At 34.7% G+C, this 26,245-nt stretch overlaps 2 protein-coding genes across 2 annotated transcripts; both read right to left on the bottom strand.

Moving 5' to 3' along the window:
• Positions 1-19,433: 19,433 nt before the first annotated feature.
• On the bottom strand, positions 19,434-20,330 carry LOC139874484 (uncharacterized mitochondrial protein AtMg00810-like). The gene is made up of 2 exons (XM_071861911.1): positions 20,028-20,330; positions 19,434-19,559 (listed from the first exon to the last, which is right to left on the bottom strand). Exons 1-2 carry the CDS (start codon positions 20,328-20,330, stop codon positions 19,434-19,436), a joined length of 429 nt encoding a protein of 142 aa, XP_071718012.1.
• A 121-nt stretch (positions 20,331-20,451) lies between these two features.
• Positions 20,452-21,042, bottom strand: LOC139874483 (uncharacterized mitochondrial protein AtMg00820-like). Its single transcript, XM_071861910.1, has one exon. It carries the CDS (start codon positions 21,040-21,042, stop codon positions 20,452-20,454), a length of 591 nt encoding a protein of 196 aa, XP_071718011.1.
• Positions 21,043-26,245: the final 5,203 nt, after the last annotated feature.

Here is a 26,245-nt window from a genome sequence, read left to right as displayed (position 1 = left end):
TATCAAAGTACTTCTACTTAACAAAAATGCTTACAATTACATCCTCATTCATTTTCATCAACAATTCTACTCGTATGCACTCGTATTCGTACTCGTACAATACCCAGCTTCTAAATGTATTTACTATTGGTATATACACTCCAATTATCAGCTCTTAACAGCCCTTGTGAGTCTCCTAACACATGTGGGAACCATCATTTGGCAACTAGCATGAAATATCTCATAAAATTACAAAAATATTAGTAATCATTCATGACTTATTTACAAGTAAACAAAATTACACATCCTTTATATCTAATCCATATACCAAAGACCAAAAACACCTAAAAACACTTTAATTCTTCAATTTTATTCATCTAATTGATCTCTCTCAAGTTCTATCTTCAAGTTCTTAGTGTTCTTCATAAATTCTATAAGTTCTAGTTTCATAAAATCAAGAATACTTCCAAGTTTGCTAGCTTACTTCCAATCTTGTAAAATGATCATCCAACCTCAAGAAATCTTTTTTATTTATAGTAATATATCTTTCTAATACAAGGTAATACTCATATTAAAACTTTGATTCAATTTCTATAACTATAACAATCTTATTTCGAGTGGAAATCTTACTTGAACTTGTTTTCGTGTCATGATTCTGCTTCAAGAACCTTCAAGCCATCCAAGGATCCTTTGAAACTAGATCTATTTTTCTCATTTCTAGTAGCTTTACCTACTAAAATTAAGGTAGTAATGATGTTCATAACATCATTCAATTCATACATATAAAACTATCTTATTCGGAGATTTAAACTTGTAATCACTAGAACATAGTTTAGTTAATTCTAAACTTGTTCGCAAATAAAGTTAATCCTTCTAAATTGAATTTTAAAATCAACTAAACACATGTTCTATATCTATATGATATTCTAACTTAATTATTTAAAACCTGGAAACACGAAAAACACCGTAAAACCGGATATACGCCGTCGTAGTAACACCGCGGGCTGTTTTGGGTTAGTTAATTAAAAACTATGATAAACTTTGATTTACAAGTTGTTCTTCTGGAAAAATGATTTTTCTTATGAACATGAAACTATATCCAAAAATCATGGTTAAACTCAAAGTGGAAGTATGTTTTCCAAAATGGTCATCTAGACGTCGTTCTTTCGACTGAAATGACTACCTTTACAAAAATGACTTGTAATCTGTATTTCTGACTATAAACTTATGCTTTTTATGTTTATATTCATAAACTTAAGTTCAATATGAAACCATAGCAACTTGAAACACTCAAAACGGATTTAAAACGAAGAACTTATGGGTAAAACAAGATTGGATAATTTTTCTTGTTGTAGCTACGTGAAAATTGGTAACAAATCTATATTAATCATATTCTAGCTAACTCATATTGTATTATACATGTATTCTAATATATTATGTAATCTTGGGATACCATAGACACGAATACAATATTTTGACATATCATATCGACCCATCTATATATATATTTCGGAACAACCATAGACACTCTATATGTAGTAATGTTGGAGTTAGCTATATAGGGTTGAGGTTGATTCCAAAATATTATATATACTTTGAGTTGTGATCTAGCCCGAGGCTTGTATACACGAGGTCGTGGATTGATTCAAGATAATATATATTGCTTTATTTTCAGTACATCTAACTGTGGACAACTAGTTGAAGGTTACTAATGAGGACATCTGACTTAATAAACTTAAAACAGCAAAACGTATTAAAAATGTTGTAAATATATTTTGAACATACTTTGATATATATGTACATATTTTTTATAGGTTCGTGAATCGACCAGTGGCCAAGTCTTACTTCCCGACGAAGTAAAAAATCTGTGAAAGTGAGTTATAGTCCCACTTTTAAAATCTAATATTTTGGGATGAGAATACATGCAGTTTTATAAATGTTTTACAAAATAGACACAAGTAAATGAAACTACATTCTATGGCTGGATTATTAAACCGAATATGCCATTTTTTAGTCTGGTAATCTAAGAATTAGGGAACTGACACCCTAATTGACGCGAATCCTAAAGATAGATCTATTGGGCCCAACGAGCCCCATCCAAAGTACCGGATGCTTTAGTACTTCGAATTCATCATGTCCGAAGGGAGTCCCGGAATGATAGGGGATATTCTATATGCATTCTTTTAAGGTCGGTTACCAGGTGTTCACCATATGAATGATTTTTATCTCTATGTATGGGATGTATATTGAAATATGAAATCTTGTGGTCTATTATTACGATTTGATAAATATATGTTAAACCTATAACTCACCAACATTTTTTTGTTGACGTTTAAAGCATGTTTATTCTCAGGTGATTATTAAGCACTTCCACTATTGCATGCTATTATATGGACAAGATTTGGTGTCAGCATGCTTGTATAATATTGTTTAAAACTGCATTCGAGATTTATTTTGTTGTAACATATTAATATTTGTAAACCAATATGTATTGGTAGTGTGTAAGTGTGATATTTGTTAGATTATCATTTCTGGATAATCTAAGTGGTGTCTTGTAAACCTTGTCGATAAAATAAAGGTTATGGTTTGTTTTAAAAATGAATGCAGTCTTTGAAAAATGTCTCATATAGAGGTCAAAACCTCGCAACGAAATCAATTAATATGGAACGTTTATAATCAATATGAATGGGACATTTCAGTTGGTATCCGAGCTTTGGTCTTAGAGAACCAGAAATTTTGCATTAGTGTGTCTTACAGAGTTTGTTAGGATGCATTAGTGAGCCTGAACTTCGACCGTGTTTTTCTTCAAAAAAACGATTGCTTAACTTTTTGTTGGAAACTATATATTATTAACATGTAAATATTATGTGATATATTAATCTCTTAACGTGTTTGATATTGTGTGATAGATGTCTACCTCTAGTACAAATCCCATCGACTAACCTAACAATAATGAAGAGTCAAATATACTTTGGGAAGATTCACAAATTCTCGAAGAGGAACCGGAAGAAGAGGAACCGGAAGAGGAGGAACCGGAAGAGGAGGAACCGGAAGAGGAGGAATCGGAAGAGGAGGAACCGGAAGAGGAAGAATCAGAAGAAGAGGTTCTGGAGGAAGAAATATTGATACCTACAGTAAATCGGTTAAATAAAAGAAAATCCTCAACCAACGGATCAAAGTCAATAATGGTCAATGGTGTTTCCGCCGAGGAAGCAAAATATTGGGAAGATTACCAATTTTCCGATGAATCGGATCCCGATGAGGATTCCGATAATGTTATAGAAATTACCTCAACTCAATTTAATAAAGCAAAAGAAAATAATAAGGGAAAATGTATAAAAATAGAGAAACCTGATTCCAACCCCGATGAACTTTATATGTATCGGCAATGTCCGTATTTCCTAAAATGTAACAATAACCCGGGAACCTCTAAACCACCAGGTTTTTCTAAACCATTGTGTAAAATGACAGCTCGTATTAGGGAGCATCATATATCCCTAGGAAATTAGCAAAACGAACCAAGTCCGAAGAAGAAGAAACGAGTGAGTCGGATTAAAGAGTTGTAATCATGTTGTGTAATATATGTAATATAGTGTGCTTGTGCTTTTTTGATAAATGTAAAATTTCTTGTATTGTTTGTTAATTATCTTTTATGAATCTAACCCTCGTCTATTTTTACAGTATAAAAACACAAAATGGACATTAAGGGTAAACAACCGAATATTTTAGAAGACCTACCAGAGGATATGATTGATGAAATCTTGTCTAGAGTCGGTCAGAATTCATCAGCACAATTAGTTATGGCGAAATTAACTTGTCAAACATTTGAAAGACTTTCCAGAAATGCCTTACTTTATAAAAGGCTTTCCTTTGATAGGTGGGGTATATCACATTGGGAAGACCGTAAGTTACGCAGTGTTTTCTTTAAAGCATTAAATGCGGGGAACCCAAATGCAATTTTTCACTACGGGTTAAGAACCTATTTTGACTCAACATATCCCAACATAGGATTTTGTGAATTAGAAAGAGCTTCTAACATGCAACATAAAGAAGCATGTTATGCTTACGGGTTAGTGATGTTCGCTTCTCACCAAAGTGAGAAAAAGAACATCGGATTACAACTATTAAATGAAACATTCCCACAAGTGACGGACTCAGTAGTTGGGGTAAGAAACAAGGTTTTTAGATTGCTACGAGGCTGTTGGGCATTACGAAACCCTCGTCCTTTTGACGACATTACAACATGCTGCCTAGGCAATGGTCATAACGGTTACTTTCCACAAGATCAAGGATGGGAAGTTGTTTTAGTAAAACCAGAATGCATGACCTGTTTCTGGACTTATGAATTACGTGTCTTTATTGCCTTTGCTGAACAACTTGTGTATTAATTAGAATTACCTTTATAGCTTCCATGTAGCAAGTTACTATGTGCTATATTTCATCCTATATGTATAATAGTGGTATTGTATGTTTGTTAAATATTGTATAAAAGTTTAAACGCGAAATATTATTGTAATAAGTTTTTTCATATAGAATCGTATTAGTTGAATTGTATAATAGCTACTAAGTATGAACTTAACGGGTAGGTACTACCCCAATTAAAACTATAAAATGGTAATATGAAGAAAAATCTTTTATAAATAAGTTTATATTATGCTACGAAATACTATTGACTACTCTTAAATTCTATATGATTAACTCAATTCTTTTGGGCGATTTTTGAAGGAAATGGCACCGGCGACTCGTCAGAATTTGAACATGAGCGAGGAAGACTTCCGTGTTTTCCTTGCAGCAAACATAGCCGCAGTACAGGCTGCGATGCAAAATAACAATAACTCTGGATCTAGCAGTGGAACTAATTCCACAAGAAATCATGTAGGATGCTCCTACAAAGAATTCACTGCCTGCAAACCTTTGGAATTTGATGGAACCGAAGGACTAATTGGATTGAAACGGTGGACCGAGAAGGTCGAATCGGTGTTTGCCATAAGTAAGTGTACTGAAGAGGATAAAGTTAAGTACGCTACGCATACCTTCACAGGTACTGCGTTAACGTGGTGAAACACCTATCTTGAACAGGTAGGACAAAATGCTGCTTACGTACTACCGTGGTCGGCATTCAAGCAATTGATGAACGAGCAGTACCGTCCTAGAAACGAAGTCAATAAGCTCAAGGTAGAACTTAGAGAGTTACAAACATAAGGATTCGACATTACCACATATGAACGACGATTCACAAAGTTGTGCCTATTGTGTCCGGGAGCGTTCGAAGATGAAGAAGAGAAGATCGACGCATTTTTAAAAGGGTTACCAGTAAGGATTCAAGAAGATGTGAGTTCACACGAGCCCGCTTCCATACAGAAGGCAAGTCGAATGGCTCATAAACTCATAAATTAGATTGAGGGGAGAATTAAAGAATAGGCGGCCGAAGAAGCCAACACTAAACAACTCAAGAGGAAGTGGGAGGAAAACGGTGACAAGAGTCACCAGTACAACAACAATAACAATTACAACCACAACTGCAACAACAATCGCAACAATAACCGCAATCCTAACAATAACTACAACAAACGTCCCAACAACAACAACAACAACAACTACAACAACTGTTTCAACAACAATAACAATCCCAACAACAACCTCAACAACAACAAACAACAGAAACAACCATGCTTCAGGTGTGCAGAGTACCATCCGAATGTGTTTTGCACAACAGTTTGCACCAAGTGTAAGAGAAGTGGTCATGGCGCGGCAAAATGTGAGATTTACGGACCAAAGAACAACAAAAATAAAGAAACAAATAAGGTCGGAACAAATAATGCCGACATAGTTTGTTATAAATGTGAAAAACCGGGTCACATTATTAGAAATTTCCCAAACCAATGGAATACTAATAGGTAAAGCCACGGAAGAGTTTTCAATATTAATGCGGCAGAAGCGCAGGAAGACCCGGAGCTTGTTACGGGTACGTTTCTTATTGACAATACATCTACTTATGTTTTATTTGATTCGGGTGCGGATAGAAGCTATATGAGTAGAGATTTTTGTGCTAAATTAAGTTGCCCATTGACGCCTTTGGATAGTAAATTTTTACTCAAATTAGCAAACGGTAAATTAATTTCAGCAGATAATATATGTCAGGATAGAGAAATTAAACTGGGGGATGAAACGTTTAAAATTGATTTAATACCAGTCGAGTTAGGGAGTTTTGATGTAATAATTGGCATGGACTGGTTGAAAAAGGTGAGTGCATAGGCCGTTTGTTACAAAAATGCGATTCGCATTATGCGTGAAAAGGGAAAACCTTTAATGGTGTACGGAGAAAAGAACAATGCGAAATTAAATCTTATTAGTAGTTTGAAGGCGCAAAAACTAATAAGAAAATGTTGTTACGTCATTCTAGCACACATCAAGGAAGTTAAACCTGAAGAAAAGAACATCAGTGATGTTCCCGTCGCAAAAGAATTTCCCGATGTATTTTCGAAAGAATTATCGGGATCACCCCCACATCGATCCATTGAATATCAAATAGATCTTGTACCAGGAGCTGCACCAATAGCTCATGCTCCATACAGACTCGCACCTAACGAAATGAAAGAATTACAAAGTCAGTTACAAGAACTTTTAGAGCGTGGTTTCATTCGACCAAGTATATCACCATGGGGAGCTCCTGTTTTGTTTTTCAAGAAGAAGGATGGTACATTTAGGTTGTGTATCGAATACCGAGATTTGAACAAACTTACCATCAAGAACCGCTACCCACTATCGAGAATCGATGACTTATTTGATTAACTACAAGGCTCGTCGGTTTATTCGAAGATTGATTTACGTTCTGGGTATCATCAAATGCGGGTGAAGGAGGATGATATTCCAAAGACTGCTTTTAGGATGCTTTACGGTCATTACGAGTTTATGGTTATGCCGTTTGGGTTGACCAACGCACCAGCTGTGTTCATGGACCTCATGAACCGAGTGTGTGGACCATACCTTGATAAGTTTGTCATTGTTTTCATCGATGACATACTTATTTACTCAAAGAATGACCATGAGCATGAAGAACATTTGAGAAAAGTGCTAGAGTTGTTAAGGAAGGAAAAACTGTACGCTAAGTTTTCAAAGTGTGCATTTTGGTTGGAAGAAGTTCAATTTCTCGGTCACATAGTGAACAAAGAAGGTATTCAGGTGGATCCAGCAAAGATTGAAACCGTTGAAAAGTGGTAAACCCCGAAAACTCCGAAGCATATACGCCAATTTTTAGGACTGGCTGGTTACTACAGAAGGTTCATCCAATACTTTTCCAGAATAGCAAAACCCTTGACTGCATTAACGCAAAAAGGGAAGAAATTTGAATGGAAAGATGAACAAGAAAAAGCGTTTCAATTGTTAAAGAAAAAGTTAACTACGACATCTATATTGTCATTACTTGAAGGGAATGATGATTTTGTGATATATTGTGATGCCTCAAAGCAAGGTCTTGGTTGTGTATTAATGCAATGAACGAAAGTAATTGCTTATGCGTCTAGACAATTGAAGATTCACGAGCAGAATTATACGACGCATGATTTGGAATTAGGCGCGGTTGTTTTTGCATTAAATACTTGGAGGCACTACTTATATGGGGTCAAAAATATTATATATACCGACCACAAAAGTCTTCAACACATATTTAATCAGAAACAACTGAACATGAGGCAGCGCAGGTGGATTGAATTGTTGAATGATTACGACTTTGAGATTCGTTACCACCCGGGGAAGGCCAATGTTAAGGACAGAGAACCCATTCGAGTAAAAGCTATGAATATAATGATTCACAATAACCTTACTACTTAAATAAAGGAGGCGCAACAAGGAGTTTTAAAAGAAGGAAATTTAAAGGATGAAATACCCAAAGGATCGGAGAAGCATCTTAATATTCGGGAAGATGGAACCCGGTATAGGGTTGAAAGAATTTGGGTACCAAAATTTGGAGATATGAGAGAAATGGTACTTAGAGAAGCTCATAAAACGAGATACTCAATACATCCTGGAACGGGGAAGATGTACAAGGATCTCAAGAAATATTTTTGGTGGCCGGGTATGAAAGCCGATGTTGCTAAATATGTAGGAGAATGTTTGACGTGTTCTAAGGTCAAAGCTGAGCATCAGAAACCATCAGGTCTACTTCAACAACCCGAAATCCCGAAATGGAAATGGGAAAACATTACCATGGATTTCATCACTAAATCGCCAAGGACTGCAAGTGGTTTTGATACTATTTGGGTAATAGTTGATCGTCTCACCAAATCAGCACACTTCCTGCCAATAAGAGAAGATGACAATATGGAGAAGTTAGCACAACTGTATTTGAAGGAAGTCGTCTCCAGACATGGAATACCAATCTCTATTATCTCTGATAGGGACGGAATATTTATTTCAAGATTCTGGCAGACATTACAGCAAGCATTAGGAATTCGTCTAGACATGAGTACTGCCTATCATCCACAAACTGATGGACCGAGCAAAAGAACGATACAAACGCTTGAAGACATGCTACGAACATATGTTATTGATTTCGGAAACAGTTGGGATCGACATCTACCGTTAGCAGAATTTTCCTTCAACAATAGCTACCATTCAAGCATTGAGATGGAACCGTTTGAAGCACTTTATGGTAGAAAGTGCAGGTCTCCAATTTGTTGGAGTGAAGTGGGGGATAGACAGATTACGGGTCCGGAGATAATACAAGAAACTACCGAGAAGATCATCCAAATTCAACAACGGTTGAAAACCGCCCAAAGTCGACAAAAGAGCTATGCTGACATTAAAAGAAAAGATATAGACGTTGAAATTGGAGAGATGGTCATGCTTAAAATTGCACCTTGGAAAGGCGTTGTTCGATTTGGTAAAAGAGAGAAATTAAATCCAAGGTATATTGGACCATTCAAGATTATTGATCGTGTCGGACCAGTAGCTTATCGACTTGAGTTACCTCAACAACTCGCGACTGTACATAACACTTTCCACGTCTCGAATTTGAAGAAATGTTTTGCTAAAGAAGATCTCACTATTCCGTTACAAGAAATCCAAATCAACAAAAAACTTCAATTCATCGAAGAACCCGTCGAAATAATGGACCGTGAGGTTAAAAGACTTAAGCAAAATAAGATACCAATTGTTAAGGTTTGATGGAATGCTCGTAGAGGACCCGAGTTCACCTGGGAATGAGAAGATCAGATGAAGAAGAAATACCCACACTTATTTCCAGAAGATACGTCAACACCTCCAACTGCTTAAAATTTCGGGACGAAATTTATTTAACGGGTAGGTACTGTAGTGACCCGAACTTTTCCATGTTTATATATATCAAATGAAATTGTTATTTACATGATTATGTGTTTCCAACATGTTAAGCAATCAAACTTGTTAAGACTTGATTAATTGAAATAGGTTTCATATAGACAATTGACCACCCAAGTTGACCGGTGATTCACGAACGTTAAAACTTGTAAAAACTATATGATGTCATATATATGGATATATATATATATATATATATATATATATATATATATATATATATATATATATATATATATATATATATATATATATATATATATATATATATATATATATATATATAGCTAACACGGTATTATGATAAGTAAACATATCATTAAGTATATTAACAATGAACTACATATGTAAAAACAAGACTACTAACTTAAGGATTTTGAAACAAGGCATATATGTAACGATTATCGTTGTAACGACATTTAATTGTATATATATCATATTAAGATATATTAATACATCATTTTATCATGATAATGTAATAATTTAACATCTCTTTAGATATAATAAACAATGGGTTAACAACATTTAACAAGATCGTTAACCTAAAGGTTTCAAAACAACACTTACGTGTAACGACTAACGATGACTTAACGACTCAGTTAAAATGTATATACATGCAGTGTTTTAATATGTATTCATACACTTTTGAAAGACTTCAATACACTTATCAAATTACTTCTACTTAACAAAAATGCTTACAATTACATCCTCATTCATTTTCATCAATAATTCTACTCGTATGCACTCGTATTCGTACTCGTACAATACCCAGCTTATAAATGTATTTACTATTGGTATATACACTCCAATGATCAGCTATTAGCAGCCCTTGTGAGTCTACTAACACATGTGGGAACCATCATTTGGCAACTAGCATGAAATATCTCATAAAATTACAAAAATATTCGTAATCATTCATGACTTATTTACAAGTAAACAAAATTACACATCCTTTATATCTAATCCATATACCAACGACCAAAAACACCTACAAATACTTTCATTCTTCAATTTTCTTCATCTAATTGATCTCTCTCAAGTTCTATCTTCAAGTTCTAAGTGTTCTTCATAAATTCTATAAGTTCTAGTTTCATAAAATCAAGTATACTTCCAAGTTTGCTAGCTTACTTCCAAACTTGTAAAGTGATCATCCAACCTCAAGAAATCTTTCTTATTTACATTAAGATATCTTTATAATACAAGGTAATACTCATATTCAAGCTTTGATTCAATTTCTATAACTATAACAATCTTATTTCGAGTGAAAATCTTACTTGAACTTGTTTTCGTGTCATGATTCTGCTTCAAGAACTTTCAAGCCATCCAAGGATCCTTTGAAGCTAGATATATTTTTCTCATTTCCAGTAGCTTTACCTACTAAAATTAAGGTAGTAATAATTTTCATAACATCATTCGATTCATACATATAAAACTATCTTATTCGAAGATTTAAACTTGTAATCACTAGAACATAGTTTAGTTAATTCTAAACTTGTTCGCAAATAAAGTTAATCCTTCTAACTTGACTTTTAAAATCAACTAAACACATGTTCTAAATCTATATGATATGCTAACTTAATGATTTAAAACCTGGAAAGACGAAAAATACCGTAAAACCGGATATACACCGTCGTAGTAACACCGCGGGCTGTTTTGGGTTAGTTAATTAAAAACTATGATAAACTTTGATTTACAAGTTGTTCTTCTGGAAAAATGATTTTTCTTATGAACATGAAACTATATCCAAAAATCATGGTTAAACTCAAAGTGGAAGTATGTTTTCCAAAATGGTCATCTAGACGTCGTTCTTTCGACTGAAATGACTACCTTTACAAAAATGACTTGTAATCTGTATTTCTGACTATAAACTTATGCTTTTTATGTTTATATTCATAAACTTAAGTTCAATATGAAACCATAGCAACTTGAAACACTCAAAACGGATTTAAAACGAAGAAGTTATGGGTAAAACAAGATTGGATAATTTTTCTTGTTGTAGCTACGTGAAAATTGGTAACAAATCTATATTAATCATATTCTAGCTAACTCATATTGTATTATACATGTATTCTAATATATTATGTAATCTTGGGATACCATAGACACGAATACAATGTTTTGACATATCATATCGACCCATCTATATATATATTCCGGAACAACCATAGACACACTATATGCAGTAATGTTGGAGTTAGCTATACAGGGTTGAGGTTGATTCCAAAATATTATATATACTTTGAGTTGTGATCTAGCCCGAGGCTTGTATACACGAGGTCATGGATTGATTCAAGATAATATATATTGCTTTATTTTCAGTACATCTAACTGTGGACAACTAGTTGAAGGTTACTAACGAGGACATCTGACTTAATAAACTTAAAACAGCAAAACGTATTAAAAATGTTGTAAATATATTTTGAACATACTTTGATATATATGTACATATTTTTTATAGGTTCGTGAATCGACCAGTGGCCAAGTCTTACTTCCTGACGAAGTAAAAAATCTGTGAAAGTGAGTTATAGTCCCACTTTTAAAATCAAATATTTTGGGATGAGAATACATGTAGTTTTATAAATGTTTTACAAAATAGACACAAGTAAATGAAACTACATTCTATGGCTGGATTATTAAACCGAATATGCCATTTTTTAGTCTGGTAATCTAAGAATTAGGGAACAGACACCCTAATTGACGCGAATCCTAAAGATAGATCTATTGGGCCCAACGAGCCCCATCCAAAGTACCGGATGCTTTAGTACTTCGAATTCATCATGTCCGAAGGGAGTCCCGAAATGATAGGGAATATTCTATATGCATTCTTTTAAGGTCGGTTACCAGGTGTTTACCATATGAATGATTTTTATCTCTATGTATTGGATGTATATTGAAATATGAAATCTTGTGGTCTATTATTACGATTTGATAAATATAGGTTAAACCTATAACTCACCAACATTTTTTTGTTGACGTTTAAAGCATGTTTATTCTCAGGTGATTATTAAGAGCTTCCGCTGTTGCATGCTATTATATGGACAAGATTTGGTGTCAGCATGCTTGTATAATATTGTTTAAAACTGCATTTGAGATTTATTTTGTTGTAACATATTAATATTTGTAAACCAATATGTATTGGTAGTGTGTAAGTGTGATATTTGTTAGATTATCATTTCTGGATAATCTAAGTGGTGTCTTGTAAACCTTGTCGATAAAATAAAGGTTATGGTTTGTTTTAAAAATGGATGCAGTCTTTGAAAAACGTCTCATATAGAGGTCAAAACCTCGCAACGAAATCAATTAATATGGAACGTTTATAATCAATATGAACAGGACATTTCATTGGCGAAGTTGCGTATCGTTTGGAATTACCCGAAGAGCCTGCGGGGATCCATAATACATTTCATGTTTCCCATCTCCGTAAGTATCTGCGGATGATTCTTCTTGGATGCCTTTAGACGAAATCGAGTTAAACAACAAGTTAGAGTATGTTGAGGAGCTGATTGCTATACTCGATGAAAAAGTGAAAAGGTTTAGAAATAAAGAAGTGAGAACTTATAAAATTCAATGGCGTCGTATTAAGGGTTCCGAGTTTACTTGGGAGCCCGAAGAGTTTGTGTTGGTGTATCTTCCCTCTTGTCATGCGGCTTGGATCGCGAGGACGCGCTCTGATTCAAATGGGGGAGAGTTGTAAGACCCAAATAATTATTGTACAGATTGTAATTGGAGTACATAAAGTGTGGATAGCTTTGTGTATTTAAACAGAAGTCAGAAGCTGTCCAGACCATGGTGCGCGAAGCGCACAATTATGGGTACGCGTGGCGCACTAGCACTGTGCACAGTTTTCTGCTTTTTAGTTAAAAGTTAAATGAAGGGTATTGTGGTCTTTTCACATGGGGACGAGTTTGGGACTGTAAAGGCCAGTTTGGTGGTGGGTGAAACACACTTAACTTCATCATCTACCACATCATCTCTCCAATTCAATTTCTAGAGTGAGAAACCCTTTAAGAGAGAGAAAACTCAAATCAAGGAGGAAGAAGCTTGATTCGGGTTAAAGCTCAAATGCTAAAATTGTTCATCTAGCCTCTAGCTATGTTTTGAGTGTGGTGGTATGCTCTAATCTAGATTTCCTTAATTTAATTTGTTTAAGGGTTGGGGTTTGGGTTAGTGATGAACATAAAACCCATATTTGGTGATTTTGAGTGTTCTTGGGTAAGATTGAGTCATGAAGACTCAATAGTGACTAACCTAGGGTTTCAAAGTATTAATTGGTGTTTATGAGCCCTAACTAGTTAGTTAATTACTAGAACACCTAGTTATTAAGCAAATGAGTGTTAACGGGGTTAGTGGATGACCCGAAGAGGGTGTGCTGACCCTAAAATGGTTAAATGGGTAATTGTTGACCTAGTTGGGTAAGATGAGTGTGAAATGTCCTAAGTTTGGGTTAGTCGGTGTTGTTAGACCTTAATCACTAGCTTTTAGTGAATAACGAGGTCTTGACCTTAAATGGACGGTTTTGGTATAAATGGGTCAACTAATGCATTTAAGTCGTTAAATGCACAAGTGTGTATTGTTGGTGTCTAATCCGACAAATGGTATATTAATTATATACATAATATAATAGGTACGCCTCGTTGAATGTTGTAAGCTTGATTAACTCACCAAAGGCGCTAAGGTAAGTGGAATAATTATACATGTGTGTATGTAATGTATTTACTTGTGCGAAATGCGATGTGGGTTTTAAGTTCGGGTATGCGATACCACATCGTGTTGGCGTGGGATGAGGGTTTAAAGTTCGGGTATGCGATACCTCATCATCATGTGTGGCATGTGATATGGGTTTAAAGTTCGGGTATGCGATACCATATCATCATGTATGTTCGCGGGCGTGAAGTGTGGGTTTTAAGTTCGGGTATGCGATACCACATTTCACGTAACGGGTGGGTTTCAAGTTCGGGTATGCGATACCACCCAAGGGACTAGTGATGCATACTAGTGGCGTCTGTGTGGCTAGCGGTTCAATCGCGAGAACCGTTCCCTTTGTACGACTGGTTGACCATGGTTATGTGTTGTAGCGTAGCATATTACATTGTCGGAGTTATATGCTTTTGTTGTGCTAACTTGCGTATTGGAGTTTAGCTTTATAATTTGCGATGGTATGCTATTTATATTGCTAGCGTGTATGCGGTAATTGTTGTAAGTGAATGCAAGTAAGTGGGTTATATATGTGTATGTATAATTGTTGCACTCACTAAGCTTTGCTTACCCTCTCGTTGTTTATCTTTTTATAGGCTCCGGCAGAGAAAGGGTAAGGGCAATCGCGTGGATTAGAGATCCCGCTTGTTTGTTAGGGGAGCTTTTGGATGTTATAGCTTTTGGAGTTAGACCAAGATTTAGGTAGTTTAACCCCCAAACACCATGCTCATGTTGTCGTTTGGAATTTAAACTAATTCGGTTGAAACTTATATATTTTGTACGAAACTCGTATTTCGGCCATATGTGGGCCTGGGTTCGTAAAACTTGTTTTATCATTGAAATGTGTTAGTTTTACATATTTGAAAATGTTGTGAAAAGCGTTTCGCCTAAATATGTCGGGAAGTGGGTGATCTTTATTTGAAAAATGACAGATTCGGACAGAAGCTGAATGAGCCTGTGCGCGCCGCACACCTAACCTGAATAAAAAAAATATTTGTTTACTATTTTGGTTGGTTATTAGGTTGGGTTGTTACATCCGGATGAGACACCCGAATCACGTCGCACTTCCATCGCTATCCTACAATCGAAGGAAGTCTTTCAACATCAGAAAATACCGTTGAGCAATAATCCAATCTATGCTACTAGCTTGGGACCAAGAATCTTTCTTTGGATACATCACCTATCTTCTTCGTTAGGAGATAATGAGTCGGAGCCCGACCCGACTCTAGTGACCTCATAGCTAAAGCAATACATATGTACGTCACACCATTTACCCGATTTATCTCTCCAACGGAGAATAAACCCCCTGGTAGAACAAAGACATGAACTTTATCGATCAAGACCTTGTACGAGAATGCGATCGTACCCTTAATCTTCCAGCTTACCGTTTTTGCTTTCACCGTTTGAACACCGACCACATACGTGTACACGACTTTCGACAGACCCGAATTTTCACCCCGAGCCAACTCTCACTGTACGGATGTGTTCTTAACAGTGAAATCTTGAAAACCTCTCTTTCATCTTCCCTCGTCAGTCGCAACAAAGTTGACATTGGAGATGATCCTCTTGAGGTACCAAAGACTCTAGTGTAAAATTCTCACTAGTTCCGATTCCTCTTAAGCTCCCACTCAAACAAGATCTCTTAACAATACCAAAAAGCTCTAGCCTGCTAGGAATTTCATCACGTACTCGTCTATCTAGCCATTGCTCGGAAGGAATATCAACCATATACATGGTTTCCGTCTTGTACTCGTGAGCAATTACCCGACCACCTTAAAATAACGTCCACCGTTGATCCCCAAATTAAACGTGACACATATCATCATCCAACTGCCCAATAGAGATCAATCTACTTGTGAGTTAGGGGGATGAACCTCACGTTCCTCATCATCCAAGCGTAATCCAAGTGTCTAATGACAAGGTCACCAATACCTGCAACATTAAATGACTTTCCGTACGCAGTTCAAAGTCTACGGGAATACCACCTAAAATTTACCAACTCGTTCATTTAAGGGGAAGCATTATACGAAGCACCCGAATCCAATACCCAAGATCCGTCAAGAACTCCCTCATGGCACATCAATGCATCATCGAACACCACAGTCGTTGCGTTCCCACCTGGCTTCAAACTCGGGCACTTTGACTAATAGTGATCAACTTGTTGACAATTCCAACACACCACGTTCTTACTCCTCGATGGACTTCTTTATCTATTTCTCCCTCGATCGACACTCATAATTAAACCTGAATAATCAACCGAATAATTTTACCCTAATTCCTTCACTGAGAATTAAATCTCGTATTCCTTTGAAAAGTAAGCTTAGTAATTCTGGATGAACCAATTAACCGTTGTCACATTGTCAGACTAACTATCGAGTAATGAAGATAGAAAAAACAACGCCTCCAGCTCATCCTCCAATTTAACTCCTACCAATTATAACCACGTTAAAATCAAGTTAAACTCGTTCACGTGATCTACTACCGAGGAACCCTCCATCATCCTAGCATTTACCAATTCCCGTACCAGACGAACCTTATTTAAAGCAAAAGGCTTTTCATACATGTTAGACAAAGTCGCAATCAATCTTGTAGTTGTGGTTACACACACAATATTGTAAGCAACATTCTTAGCTAAAGACAGGCGAACAACCCTCGGGGCTTGATTATCTAACAAATCCTATTCTTCTTGATCCATATCTTTATGTTTATCTCCCAATATTCTAATAATGACTGATAAAGCTTCTTTTGATAGAGGACACCTTTAATTTGCATATTCCAATAACTGAAATCAGTTCCATCAAACCTATCAATCTTTACAACACTCTTTTATGCCATTGTTCACGGATTAAGCTCGTAACACAAGCTTTAATACCAATTATTAGGAGTTTTAGCAAGCTATAACAAGACTAGATAACACTTGGTTATTAACCCGTGGACAATAAACATATCAAACTAAGTAACACGAAAAATATATGCAAGAAGGTAAATATACACACGAATATAATGTGGTTATATCCAATATTGCTATTAGTTTAATCCATGTACAACCAAAGAGACATTCTTATTAAAATTCATAGGTCAATGTTACAGGTTACATATGGGTTGTATTTATAGTGCAAACAAATAGAATCACAACCGGATAAGGAATCCTAAATGAACACAAATTACTGCATCGATAACCTCGCGATTGCGACCCTTTTCTCGAGGTTGTGAGCCTAACAGCTCAACGAACTCGTTTCTCTCTTGTGTTTCATGGTCGCAAGATCAAGTACTCCTGTCGCAAAATTTTTCCTGCTACGCACATTTGCTTCTTGTTTAAACGCCTTCGCACTTCAACATAAACTCCATAAGTTTATATGACATTGATCAAGCATATAGATGATCCTTAGGGTTCGGTCTATGCTTGAGTACAAAAGATGAAATTTAAGGTTCTTTCGAATTTAACACTCTGGTCCGATCTACCATGAATAACCCCAATGTTAGATGAAGATATCAGCAGGGGTGGTTAAATGTCCACCCACCATTGTTGGGCTACCCGCTATTGATGGCTCAAGAATGGGTGTTAAGGTTTTTGTTCATAGAACGTTACATGTAACCTTTAAATGGAGCCTCGAAGCTGTTATAATTTCAATTTAGCGGGTTATCGTATCGAGGATGATAGTGTAGAAAGTTGAGAGTGTTTTGTGATGTGATAGATGATATTGGAATATCATTGTGTTGTGTGTGTGTGTGAACATAGGTCTTTGTAGTGAAGGTATGATGTTCCATTTATAGTTGGACGTTATTGTCTGTTAGTGGTATGTAATAAGACAAAGGGAACATATACTTACCACCACGTACTATCTTGTCTGTAATGCTGAAAAAGTGTGCGTAGTCCCCAATGCAGTCTGCCAGTTGTGTGTTATAATGGTCGTGTAACAGCTGTGTGTTACAACGGTCGTGTAGCCTGCAACACCACCTAGCAGTTATGCAGTGCTGGAATCGTGTCAACCACCTTAGGTGTCTTTTGTTGATTTGTGCTCTGTTTGTTAACCGTACATTACAGTCTTTGGTTCAGATTTCTGGTAGCGCGGGTTTAAAGTTGGTAGCGCCAACACTATGAGTGTGCCTGCTTGTAGCACCAGCTCTATGAGCACGCCTGCTTGTAGCGCATTATAATGGCATTGGGGTGGATAGTATATTCTTGCTTTTACTCAATAACGAGATCCAGATAGGCCCGCACGTTGCGGCGGGGTCTTTCGGGTTGCGTACTCATAGTTAACGTAGTGTTATGTATTTACAGAAGCAAAAAATGGACCGTTTGTTAAGCTCCATTTTAGATGTCGGCGTGTTTAGTGTTTTTTTAGAAGGTGTCCATTTCGAACGTAGCTAGTTACGTTTTGTTCATAAAATTATTCCGAGTTTAAACGGCGGTGTCAGAAAAATTTAACGCGCGGTGAGCGAGAAGATATGGCCTACTAAAAATTTGGGTGGAATTTGTTTAAGATTTTTAATAAAATAATAATTTTATGTTTTATGTCCCTGAAAAAGTTGAAGAGTAGATCAAAGTTGGAGGGCAGTTTTTGTAACTTTGTTTTTAATGTAGTTGGAAAAACTAAAGGAGGCCCAAACGACTCATTCTGGCACCTCCTTTAGTATATAGGAGGTCATTAATTGATTATGTATTGTTAGTCACGTGTTGGGCACGTGTGATGCACTTATATGAAGAATGCGAGAGAGTATGTGTATCAATATAGATCGACGTATTTTAATCCATATGACCCGATATGATCCATTTTATCGGAACTCTACTCAAAAGTTGTTGAAAGAATCATATTAACAAGTTATTTGGGTCGAGTCCGTATTAAGAGGTTTTAAGTTAAGTAGAAATATTTTATTTTTTCTTAATTACATTATATGATCACTTAAATTTCACTTAAAAATGTCCATTCAAATGATATATTGAATTTCACTTAAAGATGTTCATTCAAATGATATAAACTAACAATATAAAGATTAAAAAAAAGACAAAAAAATTTAAATTTTGATTGGTGTATCTCATTAATTACCCTGAGTGGGAATTTTTGATTGAAATTTAGGTGATCATAGCATCTCTCTTATCAAAATGGATTGAGTTTGAGTTGACCAATTCTGCTCAGTCAACTTAAACCCACAACTCAAGCCAATGATCCAAGCATATTACTACGTAACTGAACTGCATTTTTATGATCAAATAGTGTAAGATTTAATGTGTCGATTGATTATTTTCTGTGGACAATCGCCCCATTATATAGATACATACATCGCAAATCTATCCTACAATTTTGGAGAGGATATGCAAGATCAGACTATCTATGGGAAATATATTCTACAGCTAATTTCCCTATCATGTATACTTACAACTAATTATGCACGTGTATATATATTTAATATAGCCCCTCAGGCTAAGCGGGAGGTGGACGTATGCTTAGACTATCCCCAAAATCTTCGAATAAAATACGAGGTAGCCCCTTAGTGAAAATGTCAGCAATCTGAAATCGAGTGGGAACGTGTAGAACCCGTATCTGTCCCTGGCAACGTTTTCTCGTAAAAAAATGTATATCCATTTCAACGTGTTTGGTGCGTTGGTGCTGAACTGGGTTTCCGGATAGGAAAATGGCACTCACATTGTCACAATAAACTAGTGTAGCTTTCTCAATTTTAATGTGAAGCTCTAATAATAAATTTCGGATCCAGGAGGATTTGGAAACCATGTTTGCAACACCTCTGTATTCAAATTCAGCACTAGAATGGGAAACTGTTGGTTGGCGTTTTAAAGACCAAGAAACTAAATTATCACTAAAAAATACACAATATTCGAAAGTCGATCATCGCGTATCGAGGCAACCACCCCAATCTGCATCCGTGTAAGAAACTAAGGAGTGAATGGACGATTTTGTGAGTTATAGGCCAAAAGAGATGGTGCCTTGTAAGTAGTGAATTATCCTCTTGAGAGCATCCATATGACACTCTTTAAGGTCATGCATGTGTAAGCAAACCTGTTGCACCACATAAGAGATGTCGGGCCGAGTAGAGGTTAAGTATTGCAAAGCTCCGGCTAAGCTCCTATATAGAGTTGGTTTCAAATATGGTTTACCCGTAGAGCTACTATATTTGACATTGGTATCAACTGGCGTTTTAACCTGATTACAATTCACTAGATCAGCACGTTCGATTATTTCTTTAGCATATTTCGTTTGATTCAAGAAAATCCCTTGTGAATTGCGTGTGACATGAACACCAAGAAAGTAACTTAGGTTGCCAAGATCTTTCATAGAAAATTCTCTAGCAAGAAGAGACATAATAGATTGACGAAGAGTACTCAAAGAATTTACTTAAATAATATCATCGACGTAGAGTAAAAGATATGTTGTTTCATTATCACGCTGATAGATGAATAAGGAGTTATCTGAACGAATATGCTTAAACCCAATCGTAGAAACAAACGCACCAAATTTTTATACCAAGCGCGAGGGGCTTGTTTAAAACCGTATAAGGAACGTTGCAAAAGACACACGTGATCCGGTTTGTTTTGATCTCGAAATCCATAAGGTTGATGAATGTAAACTGTCTCATGAAGATAACCGTGCAAAATGCGTTTTTAACATCTAGTTGATTAATTAACCATGACTTTGACAACGCAATGCTGAGAACCATCTGTATTGTGGCAGGTTTAACCACGGGGCTAAAAGTTTCATTACAATCAACACCAACAGTTTGTGTACGACCATCACCGACTAAATGAGCTTTATAACGTTCTAAAGAACCATCAGATCGGAACTTGTGCCTAAAAACACACATACTGCGAATAATTTTCATATCATTAGTTTTAGGTACAAGTATCCAAGTCTTATTATATATGAGTGCTTGATATTCATCGGTCATGGCGTGATTCCAATTAGGATCCGAGATGGCTTCTTTTTGGGTGAGTGGTAAAGGAGAAAGAGAGGTAGTGACAGAAAGATTAAATTGTGTTTTCGGTTTGAAAACTCCATGAATGCTACGTGTTGTCATAGAGCGAGTAGGGGGTTATGGTGTAACGTTTTATGTGATGTTAGAAGAGGAATGAGAAGAAGATGAGTCAGAGACAGAAGGTACATTCGATGTGGAGTAGGGAGATGGGATAGAGTTGTGTGTACTGGTATGTTGAGAAGAGTTATAGCAGGAATTATTAGAGAATTGGGCAGGAGATGTCTAACAGAAGGTGATGATGGTTCGTGAGATGATGATGATGATGATGATGATGATGGGCTGGGATTAATTGCTGGCCCAATAGAGGATATGGAGCTTGAGGAGGAGGAGTTGGGAGGTGATGACGGATCGTGGGAAGATGGGTCAACCGAAAGCGAAGGCCCAGAAGATGTGGATTGTGGTGTAGGTAAGGTATTTGTTGGATTTATAGGAGGATTGTTAGTGGTAGTCATGTAGGGATGTATGAATATAGGATGAATTTGTTCGTGGAGAAATTTGTAGTCAGAAGGTGAAGATGAAGTGGTGTTTGCGAAGGGAAATTGAGTTTCGTCAAATAATACATGGCGAGATATAAAGATTTTATTTGTTTTGATGTCATAACATTTATATCCATGATGGTTATCTGGATATCCTAGAAAGATGCAGGGAGTGGATCGTGGTTGAAGCTTATTTGTGACGACCCGGAAATTTCCGACAAAATTTAAACTTGATTTTTACATGATTTTGACACGATAAGCAAAGTCTATAATGTTGAGTCTAAAAACTTTGAACTGATTTTATTTATATGCAATTACCCTTTGACCAATTCCGACGATTCACGAACGTGTGTGTGTGTAAATAAATGTGAATATATATATATATATATATATATATATATATATATATATATATGTGTGTGTGTGTGTGTGTATGTGTGTGTGTGTGTGTATATATATATATGGTTTCTAAACCTAATTACTATTATATGTACGTTGCATTATATATAAAATATATAAATATTAAATAAACAATATGTGTTATTATATATATGATGTTATTAAATACTACATACTTAATAATATGTAAAAATCAACATATTAAACTTACTTAAAAGTTAAATTATGATTATTAATATTATTATTACTACTTTTATTAAAATAAATATTAATACTAAAATCAGTAATAATAATATTATTATATATAACATATAAATACGAAATTTGATATGTAAAAATTTTTATATCATTTTTATTTATTAGTATGATTATTATCATTAATAATATTAATATTATTATAATTTAAATTATTATTAGTATTATTAATAACAATATTATTATTATTATTATTTTTACTTTTATTCCTATTCTTATTAGTATAACTTTTGATAAAATTATTAATACTATTATTAATATTAATTCTATTATTATTATTATTATTTGTATTCTTATCAAAATTAATAAAATTAATGGATTATATAAATAAATTCATATCAGTAAATTAATTAATATAACATATATGTAAATACAATTATACTTCGTATATATATGAACACAGATATACTCCGTATATTTATGCAAATACAGATATACTTATAACAACCCTCACTTTTCGACTTCCGATTTTACTAAAATACCTAGAGTTGTTATATACGAATAAATTTAACGTTGATCGAATAAACGTACGCTTAAAATAAATAATATAATTATAAATATTATAAATAAGATTATGATATATATTATAACATAATTACATCAATGAATATATATATAATATTTATATTACTTTTGTTATTTAGTTAATAGTTTATATAATTAACTAAATAATAAATAATATTATAACATTTATAAAACTAATAAAAACTATAAATTAAAAATCATAAATTTTAATTTTTATAAAAACTAAATATAATAATAATTTTTATATAAAATTCGTATTTAATAATTAAAAAAATATAGAAATAAAATGTTAAATGTTCTTAGAAATATATTAAACAAATTTTTTTTTTTAGAATTTTATACAAAAAAAAATCAAAACTATATCTACTTTTAATAAATATATACAAAAATACAAACTACTTTTTCTTTTAAGATTTACTTTTAATAAAAATACAAACTACTTTTTCTTATTTTAACTTTTAAGATTTACTTTTGATAAAAATACAAAATACTTTTTCTTATTTTAACTTTTAAGATTTTACTTTTAATAAAAATACAAACTACTTTTTCTTATTTTAACTTTTAAGATTTTACTTTTAATAAAAATACAAAATACTTTTTCTTATTTTAACTTTTAAGATTTTACTTTTAATAAAAATACAAACTACTTTTTCTTATTTTAACTTTTAAGATTTTACTTTTAATAAAAATACAAACTACTTTTTCTTATTTTAACTTTTAAGATTTACTTTTGATGAAAATACAAAATACTTTTTCTTATTTTAACTTTTAAGATTTACTTATTTTATTTTAATTTTTTTTACCTAACATTTTCAACTATAAATACCACATACATTTCTCATTTCAAACTTACACCTTAATCTCTCATTTCTCTCCTAAAGAACTACTTCTAGTTGATATCTCGGTCACTTACTTGCTTTACTTTCCTTTCTTGCGTGGAATACTTCAACTGCTATTTAAGGTGAGTTTCATTTGCTCCCTTTTTAATTGCTTTGCAATTTACATTTTTGGGCTGAGAATACATGCGCTGTTTTATAACTGTTTTATGAAATGAATACAAACACTAAAACTGATTTTGCGTGAGTTTCATTTGCTCCCCTTTTACTCTTTACATTTTTGGGGCTGAGAATACATGCAAATGTTTTATTAACTGTTTTACAATAATTATATGCGTGAGTTTCATTACTCCCTTTTTATATATATTTTTAGGCTGAGAATACATGCGATGTTTTATAAATATTTTACGAAATAGGCACAAGTACTAAAACTAATTCTACGTGGGTTAGAATCAAAAATCCCCTAGCTTGGTAACTTTAACTATTGGTTTATGAAATGGTAGGCGCGAATCCTAGAGATAGATCTATCGGGTCTTACACCCCCACCCAGATGTTGTTCTAGTCACTACTAAACTAGAAGAATGGGTGTTTAGTACTTCGAGGTTAATGTAACGCACTTGATTCGGTGCAAATATTATTATAACTCAGGGGTACACACTCTTGTTAAGGCTAGTTACCGGGTGCCCACAACTTATAGAATGCTTTTATACACTTGCTAGTGTACGGATATTTATGAAACTGAAATCTTGTGGCCTATTATTATAACGGAAATGATTGATTTTGATAAACTAATGAACTCACCAACCTTTTTGTTTGACACTTTAAGCATGTTTTGTCTCAGGTGACGAATAAGATGATTGCCATGATTGCTACCTGATGAATTGAATGCTGCTACATGGAGTCTTCATTTCATTACATTTACTTTGCATTAAGACTATTATTATTATTTTAGTTTAAATTTGAAGTAAAACTTTTAATGCTTCCGCTGTTTTATTAATAAATGTTTTATTCAAAACGTCTCATATAGAGTCGTTCTCGTTTATACAACTGTGATTTGATATAATTAGTCACAAATACCCTAGGCCCTATTTTGGGGGTGTGACAGATTGGTATCAGAGCAGGTTGTTGTAGAGAACCAGGATTGCATTTTATGTGTGCCTTATACAATTAGGTACCTTAGCAATGTAGGACTACAACTTTCCTTGACCATAGTACCTTTAATTGTTGCCTTTAATTGATAAATGCTACACTATACCTTAGAAACTATACTTAAATCTTAAGTTTATAACATACGCAATAATGTGAAATTACTCGAACGTCAACGCTACTTAAGGCCTAGGGTGATTCTTGGTACCACTATGGGACGCTTGTGGATTTCGAATGCCAAACTTAGATTTTGGTCGAGAATTCCTGGGCCAACCGGTAACAATTGATCATTCAAGTGACTCGGAGGTGGCATAGATGTTTGGGTATGGTGCATAATATCAAACCTGACTATAGTGATCATACAACACTTAGTCACTTACGCACTTAATAAGTGGTGAACTTATTAAAAACAACTCACTTAGTCATCCATCCTGGTTTTGTGTATTACATATGTATTACATGAAATATTATCCAAGATTTTTGAAACTCCTATAATTCATACTCAAACGTATATAACTCCCTGTTATATCACGTACCTATATGCCTTATGCCTTTATGCATCGGTTTGCGAACCGGGAAATGTCATTGGATTATCACAGTATACGAATTGAAAGTCTTTAATCGAAAGATTATTAGATTACATACTTATCATTTTATAATCTCGACACGTCATACTGCCATTATTGGAGTATAGACAAATCATATCTTAGCATATCTATTCCCAATAGACCTTGTCTAACACTTTTCCTAAATTTCCTCCGTAAATTATGGAAATATTTCTGCTATATATACGTATTCAAGGAGACGAATATATCATTCAATATTCAACACCCATTTCATATCAAACCCTATTTCAAACACATAATATGGATTTCTCACCTGATTCCTCAAGTTCTTCTAGCTCCAAAGATAGCGTGACAGGAGCACACCCACCGATCAATTACCGTGATTTCTTTAGAAAATGGGGATGGGTTCGCGAAATACTCACCCTATGGAGAAATGAAGAAGGTACTCCTTATCATGAGCCAAACTTACCACCAAACGTCAGAGTACTCGATCCGCTTACCGGCGAACCTGTTCGCAATACCGTTTTCACTCTTTTCGCAAGGATTTTCCGCCTCGAAGGTCGACTCGATGTAACCAACGACAATATTCGTCCTCTACTCCCGAATTCTAAATAGAAAGGGTTATTAGAAGAAGTTAGAAGACTTTGAACTAAATATCAAGAATTGACAAACCTTACAGAGGAATGGGTAGAACAAATCCATAGACTCGAGCGTAAAGTAGAAACCCTGGAGGAAATAGTGCGCGATTTGATAGCTAGGCTCACACTTACTAACCAAGTACCACAAGCTGCACCAACAGCAGCACCAGCAGCAGCACCAGCACCACCAGTTCTATCAACATCACCACCAACAGCATCAGCTTCACCAACCACAACATCAGCATCCCACGTCTCAACATCATAATCGGTACCTCAAACATCGACATCATACGCCCATAGATACTAAGGAATATTAGTAATAATGAGTTAAGATGTATCATTCTTCCTGAAGAATTATATATGTATACTTTATATATATATGGTTTGGAACAATAATAAATCTT

This window comes from Rutidosis leptorrhynchoides, chromosome 11, assembly GCF_046630445.1.
Source record: "Rutidosis leptorrhynchoides isolate AG116_Rl617_1_P2 chromosome 11, CSIRO_AGI_Rlap_v1, whole genome shotgun sequence".
NCBI classification, from domain to species: Eukaryota; Viridiplantae; Streptophyta; class Magnoliopsida; order Asterales; family Asteraceae; genus Rutidosis; species Rutidosis leptorrhynchoides.
This window is presented reverse-complemented; position numbering and strand designations above follow the sequence as displayed.